The 14,965-nt window shown below is 45.1% G+C and overlaps 1 protein-coding gene across 1 annotated transcript in view; it reads left to right on the plus strand.

The window, feature by feature from the left end:
- The window catches only part of CFAP74 (cilia and flagella associated protein 74), a 202,839-nt gene that overhangs the window by 3,862 nt on the left and 184,012 nt on the right, over positions 1-14,965 (plus strand). Inside the window, exons 2-5 of the mRNA XM_044281876.1 lie at positions 2,264-2,411; positions 4,537-4,630; positions 8,744-8,881; positions 9,979-10,077. Coding sequence (XP_044137811.1) covers positions 2,288-2,411; positions 4,537-4,630; positions 8,744-8,881; positions 9,979-10,077 — 455 coding nt within the window. The 5' untranslated portion in view covers positions 2,264-2,287. The remainder of the gene's footprint in view (positions 1-2,263; positions 2,412-4,536; positions 4,631-8,743; positions 8,882-9,978; positions 10,078-14,965) is intronic.

Consider the following 14,965-nt stretch of genomic DNA (forward strand, 5'->3'; position numbering starts at 1 on the left):
TGCTCTTCCAATCACAGCTCAGGAGGCGTGTCCATGCTCTCACTATCACAGCTCAGTAGGCGTGTCCATGCTCTCCCTATCACAGCTCAGGAAGCGTGTCCATGCTCTCCCTATCACAGCTCAGGAGGCGTGTCCATGCTCTCCCTATCACAGCTCAGGGGCGTGTCCATGCTTTCCCTATCACAGCTCAGGGCCGTGTCCATGCTCTCCCTATCACAGCTCAGGAGGCGTGTCCATGCTCTCCCTATCACAGCTCAGGGCCGTGTCCATGCTCTCCCTATCACAGCTCAGGAGGCAGTTGAAGAATGAAACTGAGCATGTGCGGCCATCTTAATGAGCAGGACAAAGAAATAAGAAGAAAACGGTAGCACTATACAGATACATTTTATTGAATAACTGTGTGGCTATGCAAATTTTTTTATTGCAGGCAATAACAAAAGTATTCAGATTCAGGTGCTGGTTTGAAAACTATTGAGTATTTTTCATGGGACAACCCCTTTAAATACATAGGGGTATGCTGACAGTGCTTGTGGATACCCACTCCCTCCCTTTCAGTGCTGACTTTGTACATGGAGTCAGCTTTAGTAAAAGCACAGGACTCCCAGAGAACAAAGCGGGAACTCCTAAAGCGAAGAAATGACTGCTAGAAATGAGCAGCTCAGTACAAATAGAATACTGCTGTTGGTTTTATGGTCAGTAGTAGTCAGGTGGCATCCCTAGCCCGCCAGCCACGTGCTAGTTATAATACTTCTTTGTGCACATGCACATGACCGTATGTATAAACACGGATCTGCAAAAAATACGGATGACATCTGTGTGCATTCCGTATTTTGCGAAATGGAACAGCTGGCCCCTAATGGAACAGTCCTATCCTTGTCCATTATGCAGACAATAATAGGATATGTTCTATTTCATTGTGGATCAGACATAAGGAAACAGAATGCACACGGAGTAACTTCCGTTTTTAATGTGGACTTATTGAAATGAATGGTTCTGTATACGGTCTGCAAAAAAATGGAACAGAGACTGAAAGAAAATACGTTAATGTGCATGAGCCCTTATATGGCAGAGGGGCTTTTGAGCCCCAAAAACCTGGGCCTGTGTGTGACTTAGGCCTCATGCACACGACCGTTGTGTGCATCCGTGTCCATTGTTCCGTTTTCCGTGATTTTCTGCGGACCCATTGACTTTCATTGTGAAAACTCAGATCCGACAGTATATTCTAACCCAGAGGCGTTCCCATAGTGATGGGGACGCTTTAAGTTAGAATATACTAAGAACTGTGTACATGACTGCTGCCTGGGCACCCAATCTCTTACAGGGGGCTGTGGTCCGCACAATTAACCCCTCAGGTGCCTCACCTGAGGGGTTAATTGTGCGTATCATAGCCCCCGTAAGAGATCAGGTGCTGCCAGGCAGCAGGGGGCCAGACCCCCCTCCCTCCCCTGTATTAAATTCATTGGTGGCCAGTGCAGCCCCCCCGGCCCCCCCTCCCCTGTATTAAATTCATTGGTGGCCAGTGCGGCCTCCCTCTCCCCCCCTAATTAAAATCACCCCCCTCCAATCATTGGTGGCAGCGGAGAGTTCCGAATTTTTTGAAGCATTATACTTGCCTGCGCTGTCTGTGGCCGGCCGGTCTGTGCTATAAGCAATGCCCCGCACAGACCTTTCACTTACCAGTAGGAGGAGCGCCCGGCCGGTCACAGACAGCGCAGGTAAGTATAATGCTTCTAAAATTGCTAAGTAACCATGGCAGCCAGGACTGCAGTAGCGTCCTGGTTGCCATGGTAACCGATCGGAGCCCCAGCGATTAAGCTGGGACTCTGATCGGAACTCTCCGCTGCCACCAATGATCTTGGGGGGGGGGGGGGGGGGAGAGGGGAGGCCGCACTGGCCACCAATGAATTTAATACAGGGGAGGGAGGGGGGGCTGCACTGGCCACCAATGAATTTAATACTGGGGAGGGAGGGAGAGGCCACCAATGAATTTAAAACTGGGGAGGGAGCACCTAAACTCTTACAGGGGGCTATGATATGCACAATTAACCCCTCAGGTGCCGCACCGTGGAATAAAATATAGGAATTTGACTATGGACGCACACGGGTAAAGTATAGGCCCATAGACTTTTATTATAGGTGATGTATTATAGATCCATACAGCAGGGATTGTGACGAGATTGTACTCGTCGGTGTGATGAGAGATGCCCATAAACTGCCACGAACTGTGTATAATTTTCTCTTTTGATGAATTCTTTTTATACAGGTGAAATATATTATATTAAGAAATATGTCACTAGATATGGATGATTCCGTTGTTTCTGAAAGTCCACAAGATGAAGCAGAGATGGTGTCATATTTAGAAGAGGAAAACCTCCCAGATTACCTCTGGACTCAAGAGGAGCACATTAAAGGTAAAGTGTCCTGCTCAGAGCTGTGTAACTGTTAGCCGAATGCTCCGCAGACAGTTATGGTTTATCTTCCGCCCCCCCGTATACGTGCATGCAAGGCTGTTGTCAATGGTGGAGGGGGCACCTCTGGTAACATCTCCCCCAAAACAAAAGAATCAAACATGTTGAAGTCCAAGATGGATAATTCTTCTCTTCCCCCACATCTACCATCGGGGGGAGTAGGAAGGCCGATCCCACCTTAATCAACAGTTTCGGCTGACATACATTTAATGTGTAAAACCAGCCAACTCCAGTTGATTAGTGGTGTGGACGTCATAGATGGCAGTTATTTTTACTAGCCATGTCGGATCAAGTCTGGGGAATTAGGGGGTCAGGGTAGTACTCGAAAGTCTTGGTCATGCTCCTCTAATTAAATGTCAGATATTTCTAACTGCGTGACATGTTGCATTATATTGCTTGAAGAGCTCATCCTCCCCAGGGAAGACAATCAGCATATATGGTTGTACGTGATCTGCAAGGATGGATTCATATCCAAATCAGTTCAGAGTGCCTTCTATATGGATGAGTGGGCCCCGAGAATGCCACAAAAACATTCCCTAGACCATAACGCTGCCACCACCTGCTTGTGTTCTTCCAGCAATGGTTGCAGAGTGTTTGTTCTCTGACGCTTTTCTCCTGACACTTCAACGTCTATCTGTTTAATAAAGCAGAAAACATGACTTATCAGAGAAGACAACCCTTTGCCAATCAGCAGAGGTCCAGTTTTAAAACTTCTGCAAAAATTACTGCCGATGCAACTTGTTTATCAAAGGTGCAGTGACCATCTGTCTGTTTCAGATCCCCATACGCAGTATCAATGAACTGTTGTCTCAGACACACATGTGGTAGCTCCTGGTCCATATTGGCGGTACGCTGCTCCACTTTAGCGTGTCGGTCTACCCTCACACACCTTCGTAGCCTACATTCACATCTCACATCATGGCACACGGTGCTCTACTGTTTCCACATTACTTATTCACACTGGTGCCATTTCTCCACTCACCATACACTTTCACCACAGCAGCATGTGAACAGTTCACAAACTGCGCAATTTCAGAAATACTGCCACACTTGGTGTGAAAGCCAATTATCATTCCTTTTTGCAGCTCTGATAAATCACTTCTTGTACCCATTACAGTAATGAGGGATATGTGTGCAGACAACCTATCACACATCTTATATACCCACCAAGCCGGCTCACGTGACTTCCTTTGTGAGCTACGTGCTGCCGACGTCAAAAGTAGGAAGTGATCATAATAATGTGACTAGACTGTGTTAAAGGGATTAGCCCTTGAATAAGTTTCTGCCTCTCATACAGAAGGTCCTGGGTTCAACACCCAGCAGAGACAATCTGAGAGAGGAGACAGAAAGGGGTTATCCCATGACTAATGTCAAAAATGAAAATCAGACATCATATAGCACATGACAATCTCTCTCTAACAAAGCTAGAACCAGCCCTGTACCTCACATGGATCCAGAGATCTCCACATTCATGGCTCAGCTAGATTTATATCAAGCTGGCAGCTCAAGGGGAGTGTCTTTTCTGCTGCAGCTCAAGGGGTGTGTCCATGCTCTCCCTATCACAGCTCAGTAGGCGTGTCCATGCTCTCCCTATCAGAGCTCAGGAGGCGTGTCCATGCTCTCCCTATCACAGCTCAGGAGGCGTGTCCATGCTCTCCCTATCACAGCTCAGGAAGCAGGTGAAGGAGGAAACTGAGCATGTGCGGCCTTCTCAGTGATCGAGACAAAGAAATAAGAAAAAAAACAGCAGGTGGCGCCATACAGATGCATGTTATTGAATAACTCAGTGGCTATGGTAATTTTTTTATTACATGCAGTTACAAAACTATTCAGGTCCAGATGCTGGTTTGAAAAGTGTAGAATATTTTTCGTGGGACAACCCCTTTAAGTGTGCTATGTAATAGCGCAGGATGGTCAGGGCCCTTTAGGGCTGGACGTTCATGTCCTTCTCAGGCAGATTTCGCCTGCATTGTATTAGATGTTTACTTTCCATTTTCTTTAGCCTTACCCCGGCAGCATATGATTATGTGATTATTCATGCAGTCTATTTCTTCTTTTGTCCTTGAAGATGATGACTATACTTTTGGAGACACAATGGAAAGAAATCGCCTAGAAGATGCCGCTGCTGAAATAAGTGACAGCTTTGATTCTGAATCTAACTGGTAAGCAGAGCCCGGACCGGGCCTCGTCTCCTCTTCTCATTTATCCGGGGAATGCGTTGTGATTGTCCTGATTTTACTATGGGTTTCTATGATGCACACAGGAAACTAGAGAGCAAACAATAACCATTCCTTGCTTGTTTTATGCGGCTTTTATACAGTCGTCAGAACATTAAATTCTGGTAGAATATGTTGAATCCTCTCCGAGGTTTGTTTTGAGCACAGGTATGCCGGCTTATTTATTTGCCTTGAAGAGCGACTACTAAATGAGCATTTTTTTTTTCTGAACCATTATGACGGTGACAACTGATAACGGAGGAGATTTAGAGCTGGCAGAGCAATGGAATAGCTCAATAAATGGCGTATACACATGCAAAATGGAAATAATGAGGCCATTTACAAGACTTGATGTGATGTATCAGAAGAAAACTGCACAAAAACGTCCTATTGTGTGCCTTTGAATTGGTCCGCCTGGAAAAAAATGTTGTATAAAGCAGTCAGGAGTCCAGTCCTAGTAGCAGTGCATTCACTTGTGTGATAGATATTATATGTCTACCTAAGGATATTTTATCAGCGGAGTGCATCTTCCTGCTGGTTACAGAAGTCATATATATCTACGACTCCAATGTATAGATGCCTACAGAGCAGGGGTACTCAACTGGCGGACTGCGGTCCAAATACGGACGCCAGCTGTCCTGACCCCTGCCATCCCTTTCATAGGAAGCAGCACTTTAGGCTGCTTCCTAATATCCCAGGGTGCCGGAAAGAGCTGGGGCACAAGCTCCTCCATATGCAGGCGCTGGATGGAAGGGGATGAGCGCACTGAGCGAGACAGGTCCCTCCACATGCAGGCACATGGACTTGTCTCTCTCAGCGCTTTCATCCGGCGCCTGCACGTGGAGGAAGCTGTCTCCCTCAGCGTCTCAGTCCCTCCTCCCCTGCAGCAGTGGAACGTAAGGGAGCTTCAAGCGCCAAAGGAAACTTACGTGCTGCTGAAGAAGGGGGATAGACATCACCAATGAATAGGGTGGCCACTCAGGCCAGCCTCAAAAGAGGGACTTTAAAATGCTGCCCCCGACTCTGCTAAGCCCGGCCCTGATCGGTTAGGCCATGCCCCCCCCCCCCCCACTCTGCAGCTGGCGGGGATTTAAAAACTCAAGGTAAAATCAACTGGGGGGGGGGGGGGGGAGGGACTGAGGGGTACAGACAGGGCGGGAACACATCACTGACTGCAGGAAAGGACTCCACAGTGTCAGTGGCGTGTTCCCATCTTGCTTGTGCCTCTCTCTGTAAGGCTACTTTCACACTAGAATTTCGATTTTCCGGTATTGAGATCCGTCATAGGATCTCAATACCAGAGAAAAATCTGTCCGTTTTGTTCCGATTCATTGTCAATGGGGACAAAATGTAACTGAACAGAACGGAATGCTCCAAAATGCATTGCGTTCCCATACCAGAGAGCAAACCGCAGCAAGCTTCTGTCCATTATGGTATGCGGAGCAAGACGGATCCGGCATGACCCACAATGCAAATCAATGGGGACGCCGGATCAGTTTTCTCTGACACAATAGAAAACGCATCCGTCATTGCTATGTTAAAGATAATACAACCGGATCCGTTCATAACGGATGCAGATGGTTGTATTATCAGTAATGGAAGCGTTTTTGCTGAACCCTGCCGGATCCAGTAAAAACGCAAGTGTGAAAGTAGTCTAATGGTGAAATAAAAATAAGGCTCCATTCACACCATGGTATTTTTGTTCCACATCCAATCCCCATTGTTGGTGGATTGGATGCGGACCCCTTCATTTCAATGGGGCCGCAAAAGATGCAGAGAGCACACTGTGTACTATGAATAATGGAGATTGGATGTGGAACAAAAATACATATGTCTGTTCTGCGGCTAGGGTTGCCACCCAGCCAGTTGCTCACCGGTGCCGGTAATTTTTTTTTCTACCGACAATATTAATTGTCGGTATTTTCCTGTATGGACTGTTACTAATGAGTGCTTCCATTGTGGAGCGCTCATTAGTACAGCCTTTACCTTCACTGCCACTTGTGTTAATGAAAAAATAAAAAAAACTCACCTCCTCCATTTGCTGGCGCTGTAGGGAACGCTCACTGCTGACTGGTAGCTCAGGACAGGACCTGTGAGACATCATCACGCTGGAGCGCAGGTCCTGTCCTGAGCTACCAGTCAGCAGAGAGTGTTCACTGTGGCGCGAGCAAATGGAGATAAGTGCTTTTTTTTTTTTTTTTTTTTTTTTTTGCAAAAGCAGAGATGGGTGCATTATTTTTACTGGGGGCGTTCATCTTTACTGTTGGCATTCAGCTCGGACCTTCACCTGACTTCAGACCCAGGTATGTGGACCTTTAATAAAACTAGTTGCGTACCTCTGCTATAGAGGATTAAAGCACAGGAATAGGATGGTGCGGACCTCTCAGCAATCCTGGGAGGGCTGCACACTGCTTCTCCTTACTCACTGGCTCAGTCAGCAGTGCAGAATAAGAAGATAATTGCCTATTAGATTTTTCTTTGCCAGTTAGTATTGCAGGGAGTTCTCCGGCCTTTATCAATTGGCTGACAACTGCAAGATAGGCAGAGAATCCTTCGCGCTGAACCACATTCGGAAGTAGCAGTCATCAGCCCTTGCATGGTGGTCCAAGGGGGTTGTACTGTAAGATGGACACACTTTGTTTTAAAGGGATTCTGTCACCTCGTTTTAGGTTATAGAGATTCAGACATGCACGGCAAGATTGCCGCTAGCATGTCCGAAATATACCGGTCCTATAGGGCTGTGTCCTTTTATTTTGTTTAAAAAATGTTTTTAGAGAAATGTAAATGAGCCTTGTAAGGTGCCCAAGGGGCTGTACAAACCTTCTTGGTGCCCAGCCACGTCCCCCTGTGAAGGAGCCCAGCACCGCTTGCGTCCTCCGAATTTCCTCCTTTCTTCACAGTTCGATTGCGCATGCGCAGTTCCTTCCCTGAGGCTGATGCCAGCACAGAGAAGGAACACTATACCGGCACTGTGCATGCGTGAGCTCGCATATCGCGAGATTACGGCAATCTAACTGTGACGAAAGGAGGAGATTCGGAGGACATAGGCGGTGCTGGGCTCCTTCACAGGGGGGTGTGGCTGGGCACCAAGAAGGTTTGTACAGCCCCCTGGGCACCTAACAAGGCTCATTTACATATCTCTAAAAACATTTTTTAAACAAAATAAAAGGACACAGCCCTATAGGACCGGTATATTGCGGACATGCTAGCGGCGATCTAGCCGTGCATGTCCGCAGCTCTATAGCCTAAAACGAGGTGAATCCCTTTAAGCTTCTGTGAACATCAGTCTTCAATCCATAAAATGCACACCTGTTTCATGAAAACTGTACCATTTCTCAGAACTATCCCTCTGCTATTCCCCCTGGAAATGTATAAATTACCACCTGGGTGTTACCATTTCACTTGTCAATAGGATGTGTCTATACAGGCACTGCTATTCTCAGCACTGATGGGGCAGAGTGTATAGGGACACTTCTCTTTGGAAACTGTGTAATTGACAGTATTTCAAAACGTAACAGATTGACTGCAGACACACATTCAAAATCTACAATAAAAAAAGTGACATTTTTGGGAGGGTTTTTCCAATTTGAACGTGACTGTTAGGAGGTTAAAGGGGTTTTCCGTGATGCTAACCTATCCTCAGGATAGGTCATCAATATGAGATTGGCGGGGTTCTGACTCATGGCACCCCGCTGATCGGCTGTATGAAGAGGCTGCGGCGCAGCTCAGTGCCATTGAAGTGAATGGGGCTGAGCTGCGATACCGAGCCGTCAAAATCAAATGGACAGCACCGTGCTTGGTAAGCGGCAAGGAGGCCTAACCCTCACCAGAGCTGCGGTGAACACCGCGGATTCCTCAAGCAGCTGATCGGTGGGGGTGCCAAGATTCGGATCCCCGCCAATCTCATATTGATGACCTGTCCTGATTATAGTCCATCAATATGAAATTCCTGGGACATCCCTTTTAGGCCTCTGCAAGTAATGTATTATGATAAAAATATGAAAGCTGACAGATTGACTACATCTATTTCTGCTTCTTTCTTTGTTTTCTCCTGTCCAGGTCCAGTGAACAGTTTACTGATCGGGATGAGATGATGAATCGACGCGTCGATAATGTTCAGGCCTTCAGACTACGGAAAAAGCTAAACCAGCTGGACATTTTTCAACAGGAAAAAGAACTAATGATTCAGAAAGTCAGGTTTGTGTTCTTGTATGGGATTTTGGTCTGGAAGCAGTAAATATATTCAATGTATTCTTTCATAATGCAACTGCAGGTAATTAAATTCTGTGGCACTTCCTTGGGATTCCCTACAGTTGTCTCAGCCGAACTTCAGGCCTCATTAGAAAGATTGACAGCTATGCTTGCAGAAGGCTTTCCACATTTAAAGTCCAAGACTTTGTAACAGGGGAAAGCAGTAATTATTCAGGGTAATGAGGCAGTAGCCTATGGCACAGAGCAGTAGCGGGGCTGTCCCGACCTATCTAGCCCCAGCGGTACCAATCCAGTATGGCCTTTAACACTACACCTAATCAGGACTCAAGCATTGGAAATGTCTCTGTTCCATCCACATGTTTTATTGGATTTATGGAGAGCATTTCATTATACCTGTATATTAAAGGGATTCTCCAGGGTATGGATATCGATGACCAATCCATAGGTTCGACACCCCTCTTCCCTCCCATCAGCTTGCCATTGTGGCGGGAAACAGTGTACAGAACCAGAATATCACAGTCAGGGGTGTACCTAGCCTTTCTGCTGCCTGCGGCGAAAAAATAAAATGGCGCCCCTCCCTCCCCAATGCTTATTTCTTAACCTAACCCCTTCCCTTCAGCCTATGGCCCTTTGGCTACCCCTACACTTGGCGCTGCCTGAGGCGATCGCCTCACCTGGCCTCATCGGTGGTGCCCCCCTGATCACAGTTCTCTACTTCGTGTAGTGGCCATTCTTGGGTACTGCAGCTCAGCACTCTGAAGTTCTCATCCATCACATTTTATGCTCAGAGCTGCGGTTGTCAGTTTTGTTAGAGCATGCTGTTCACATCATGCCGTATAAACATTCGTTTTACATTTTACATTAATTAATGCTTTATTGTATTCGTTTTCTGCTACTTGCAGTCTCCAAATATAGTGATTTATGTTTGATCCCACTTTCTTGGAGACATAACAGGACCATAGTAATATTAATGATTGGACTGATTAGACTTCTCTGTGATACATATAATCTGTTGGCGTTTAAAAAAATAGGTTTGTTTTAAAAAATATATATTTCTTGTGTTCTTTTACCTTTTATCACAGGGAAGAACTGAAGTCATGTCAGGAAAGAATCGAGGCTCTGGAACAACAAAAGTCTAGTGTGGAGATGGATATTCAGAGCGAACAGAAGACTCATAACATGTAAGCAAGTAACTTTATAACCTGATATACTGAAAGCACAGAGACCTGTGTGGGATTTTCTAGACCGTTACCCAGTCCATATCTGCACCTTAAAGAGGTTTTGCTGTAATTGATGTAAAAATATTAAAATCAGACATCATTTAGTACATGACAAGCTCTTTCTAACGAAGCTAGAACCAGCCCTGTACCTCACATGGATCTAGAGATCTCCCCCCCTTTCACTGCTCCAATTGTCTTGCTAGCTTCATTTCAGGCTGGTAGCTCAGCAGGCGTGTCCTTTCTGCTGTTACTCTTTCCCTGCCACAGCTTCTGGCACAAGATATAACTGGCAACAGTTGAAGATTTAAATTGAGCGCGTTCGACCACCTCAGTCAGGTGGACAGGAAGTAAGGAAAATAATAAACAGCAGATGGCGCTATGCAGATATATTTTATTGAATAGCTCATTGGCTATTCAGAATTTTTGATTATATGCAGTTACAAATGTATTCAGATCCAGATGCTGGTTTGAAAAAGGTAGAATATTTTTCATGGCACAATTCTTTGAAGCCCATCTGTATATATAAATTAGCAATTGTAGCCGCAGAAAGCTTGGCTGGCAAAAATGGTTGCCTTCTGTATCAATATAAAAAGGTTGAAAAAAATGTATTTTCAGTTCAGTCTATTAACCCCTTAGGGACCCATGACGTACCGGTACGGCATGTTTCCCGAGTCCTTAAGGACCCATGACGTACCGGTAAGTCATGATTTTAAATTGAGATTGTGGCGCCCCAGGGGTTAATCCGCACAGGATGCCGGCTGAAATCATTCTAATCCGCACAGGATGCCGGCTGTATCGTCGATCGCAGCAAACTGCAGGTCAATTCAGACCTGCGGTTTGTTGCTATTTCTGCTGTTTCTGATCGCCGCGGTCCCTGACTTTAGTGTGGCACAAATCTATAGTGATCACCCCCCCTGCACCCCTGCTGGGAGGTGCAGGGGGGGGTGTTGCGGGCGGTGTGGGCGGTGCGGGAGGCGGGCGGTGCGGCAGGCCGGATCGCGATCCCCCGCCCGCCTCCCGCCGAATAATCGTTGGCTTCTAGTGGGTATACCAGGGTGCCAGCACATTGCTGGCACCCTGGTATAAACGGCTGACATCTGTGAATGGATGTCAGCCGTTTAACCCTTTCCATACAGCGGTCCGTACGGACCGCTGTATGGAAAGAGTTAACAGTAAGATGCGGCTCCCTCCCTCTCCCATCGGGGGGCTGCTGTGCCTTTGCAGCCCCCCGATGGGAGAGGGAGAGAGCCCCCAGACAGCCCCCCGAAGCCCCAGTCCTTACCCTTCCCCGTCTGCGAAGTTGTGGCAGACGGGGAAGGTTCCCATGGCAACAGGACACCTGCTCAGGCGTCCTGCTGTCCATGGTGCTGAACAGATCTGTGCTGAAAGCATAGATCTGTTCAGTGTAAGTAAAATACAGTACAGAAACCTATATAGGTTCTGTACTGTATTATGCAGACACCAGACCCACTGGATCTTCAAGAACCAAGTGGGTCTGGGTCAAAAAAAAGTAAGAAAAAGTGAAAAAAAAAGTGAAAATCAAAAAACACATTTATCACTAATTAAAAATGAAAAAAATAAAATTCCCTACACATGTTTGGTACCGCCGCGTCCGTAACGACCTGATGTATAAAACGGTAATGTTACTTTCCCCGCACGGTGAACGCCATAAAAATAAAAAAATAAAAACTATGAGAAAATTTAAATTTTGCCCACCTTACTTCCCAAAAAAGGTAATAAAAGTGATTTACGCCAAAATAGTGCCAATCAAACCGGCATCTCATCCCGCAAAAAATGAGACCCTACCCAAGATTATCGCCCAAAAACTGAAAAAACTATGGCTCTTAGACTATGGAAACACTAAAACATCATTTTTTTTGTTTCAAAAATTAAATCATTGTGTAAAACTTACATAAATAAAAAAAAGTATACATATTAGGTATCGCCGTGTCCGTATCGACCGGCTCTATAAAAATATCACATGAGTTAACCCCTCAGGTGACCACCGTAAAAAAATTAAAATAAAAACGGTTTAAAAAAAGCAATTTTTTGTCATCTTACGTCACAAAAAGTGCAATAGCAAGCGATCAAAAAGTCATATGCACCCCAAAATAGTGCCCGCAAAAAATGAGACCCTACATAAGATAATCGCCCAAAAACTGAAAAAACTATGGCTCTTAGACTATGGAGAAACTAAAACTTTTTTTGTTTTAACAATGAAATCATTGTGTAAAACTTACATAAATAAAAATTTTTTATACATATTAGGTATCGCCGCGTCCGTGACAACCTGCTCTATAAAATTACCACATGATCTAACCTTTCAGATGAATGTTGTAAATAACAAAAAAAAAACGGTGCCAAAAAAGCTATTTCTTGTTACCTTGCCGCACAAAAAGTGTAATATAGAGCAACCAAAAATCATATGTACCCTAAACTAGTACCAAGAAAACTGCCACCTTATCCCGTAGTTTCTAAAATGGGGTCACTTTTTTGGAGTTTCTACTCTAGGGGTGCATCAGGGGGGCTTCAAATGGGACATGGTGTAAAAAAAACAGTCCAGCAAAATCTGCCTTCCAAAAACCATATTGCATTCCTTTCCTTCTGCGCCCTGCCGTGTGCCCGTACAGCAGTTTACGACCACATATGGGGTGTTTCTGTAAACTACAGAATTAGGGCCATAAATAATGAGTTTTGTTTGGCTGTTAACCCTTGCTTTGTTACTTGAAAAAATATATTAAAATGGAAAATGTGCCAAAAAAGTTAAATTTTGAAATTGTATCTCTATTTTCCATTATATCTTGTGCAACACCTAAAGGGTTAACAAAGTTTTTAAAATCAGTTTTGAATACCTTGAGAGGTGTAGTTTCTTAGATGGGGTCACTTTTAGGGAGTTTCTACTCTAGGGGTGCATCAGGGGGCTTCAAATGGGACATGGTGTCAAAAAACCAGTCCAGCAAAATCTGGCTTCCAAAAACCAAACGGCGCACCTTTCACTCTACGCCCCGCTGTGTGGCCGTACAGTAGTTTACGGCCACATATGGGGTGTTTCTGTAAACGGCAGAGTCAGGGCAATAAAGATACAGTCTTGTTTGGCTGTTAACCCTTGCTTTGTTAGTGGAAAAAATGGGTTAAAATGGAAAATTAGGCAAAAAAATGAAATTCTCAAATTTCATCCCCATTTGCCAATAACTCTTGTGCAACACCTAAAGGGTTAACAAAGTTTGTAAAATCAGTTTTGAATACCTTGAGGGGTGTAGTTTATAGAATGGGGTCATTTTTGGGTGGTTTCTATTATGTAAGCCTCGCAAAGTGACTTCAGAGCTGTAGTGGTCCCTAAAAATTGGGTTTTTGTAAATTTCTGAAAAATTTCAATATTTGCTTCTAAAGTTCTAAACCTTGTAACATCCCCAAAAAATAAAATATCATTCCCAAAATAATTCCAACCTGAAGTAGACATATGGGGAATGTAAAGTCATCACAATTTTTGGGGGTATTACTATGTATTACAGAAGTAGAGAAACTGAAACTTTGAAATTTGCAAATGTTTCCAAATTTTTTATAAATTAGGTATTTTTTTATGCAAAAAAAAAATTTTTTTTGACTTCATTTTACCAGTGTCATGAAGTACAATATGTGACGAAAAAACAATCTCAGAATGACCTGGATAAGTCAAGGCGTTTTAAAGTTATGAGCACTTAAAGGGACACTGGTCAGATTTGCAAAAAATGGCCAAGTCCTTAAGGTGAAATAGGGCTGAGTCCTTAAGGGGTTAAAATACCATGTTGATCTAGAGCAGGCATGCTCAACCTGCGGCCCTCCAGCTGTTGCAAAACTACAACTACAACTCCCATCATTCTCTGACGGCCTACAGCTATCATCCTACAGAAGGGCATCGTGGGAGTTATAGTCTTACAAAAGCTGGAGGGCCGCAGGTTGAGAGGAAGGGAAAAAACAAACAAACATTAGAGCGCAGCCACGCGTGGCATAGATGCTGCGGCGTTTACAGTACAAGTAAAGTGCAATATTTCAGAAGTCTCATCCACACACAGAAGAAACCATACAGAATTTACTGACTTGCACTGCGGGTTTTAGATCTGTGGTTGTGAGAGTTTATCCGTTGGGTTTTACCTCCGGCTTTCAACAGGAAATTCTGCATCAAAATCTCCTCCAAAAAACTCTGTGTGAACCTACCTATAGAAAGCAGTGTCAGGCAGCTGCTGCCAAAGCAGATCATGGGTGTAGCCATGTGAACTGTAAAATGCATGAGAAAGTCCCAGAAGGGGGGTATTTCTCTCCCAGGTTCCTCAGCTGGCTGAGATGCGTGAAATCCAGAATAACGCTGGCCTCAGTAAATATAGTTGCTGGAGCTATTTTTATTTATTTATTCAGGGCTGGATTTTACTTGGATTGGGATGGTAGGTTTTGGCAGTGGGACCTCCCGATCCACCCCCCTTCTGGGCCAGATAAAGCACCTCCCAGTGTGTCAGTCTGGGAAGAGAGAGTGTGATCCTAGAGCAGAGACCTGTGGAGAATCTGAGTGGTCTCAGCCGGGTAGGCTGAGAGGCCACGGGGATGTGTGATAGCCCGAAGTTTGGGGGACTCAGCGACGCATGCTGGAGCGAGGGTCACAAGGCCAGAGTCAGGAGGACTACTGGGCCACACTCCCCCCCCATAAAGGTACTGGACTTGTTACAGCCTGGAGGCTGCGGGACTGTTAGGCTGATAAGGCCGCATGTGATTACCGTGTGCTTTAGGTGAGTCAGGGATATGATTCTGTTTAAGTAGAGCCCAGACGGGCAAGGTGTTTATGTTGGATTTGTTTGTTTGTTTTGCTGTCGTACTACAA

The sequence above is a fragment of the Bufo gargarizans genome, chromosome 2, assembly GCF_014858855.1.
Source record: "Bufo gargarizans isolate SCDJY-AF-19 chromosome 2, ASM1485885v1, whole genome shotgun sequence".
NCBI lineage: Eukaryota > Metazoa > Chordata > Amphibia > Anura > Bufonidae > Bufo > Bufo gargarizans.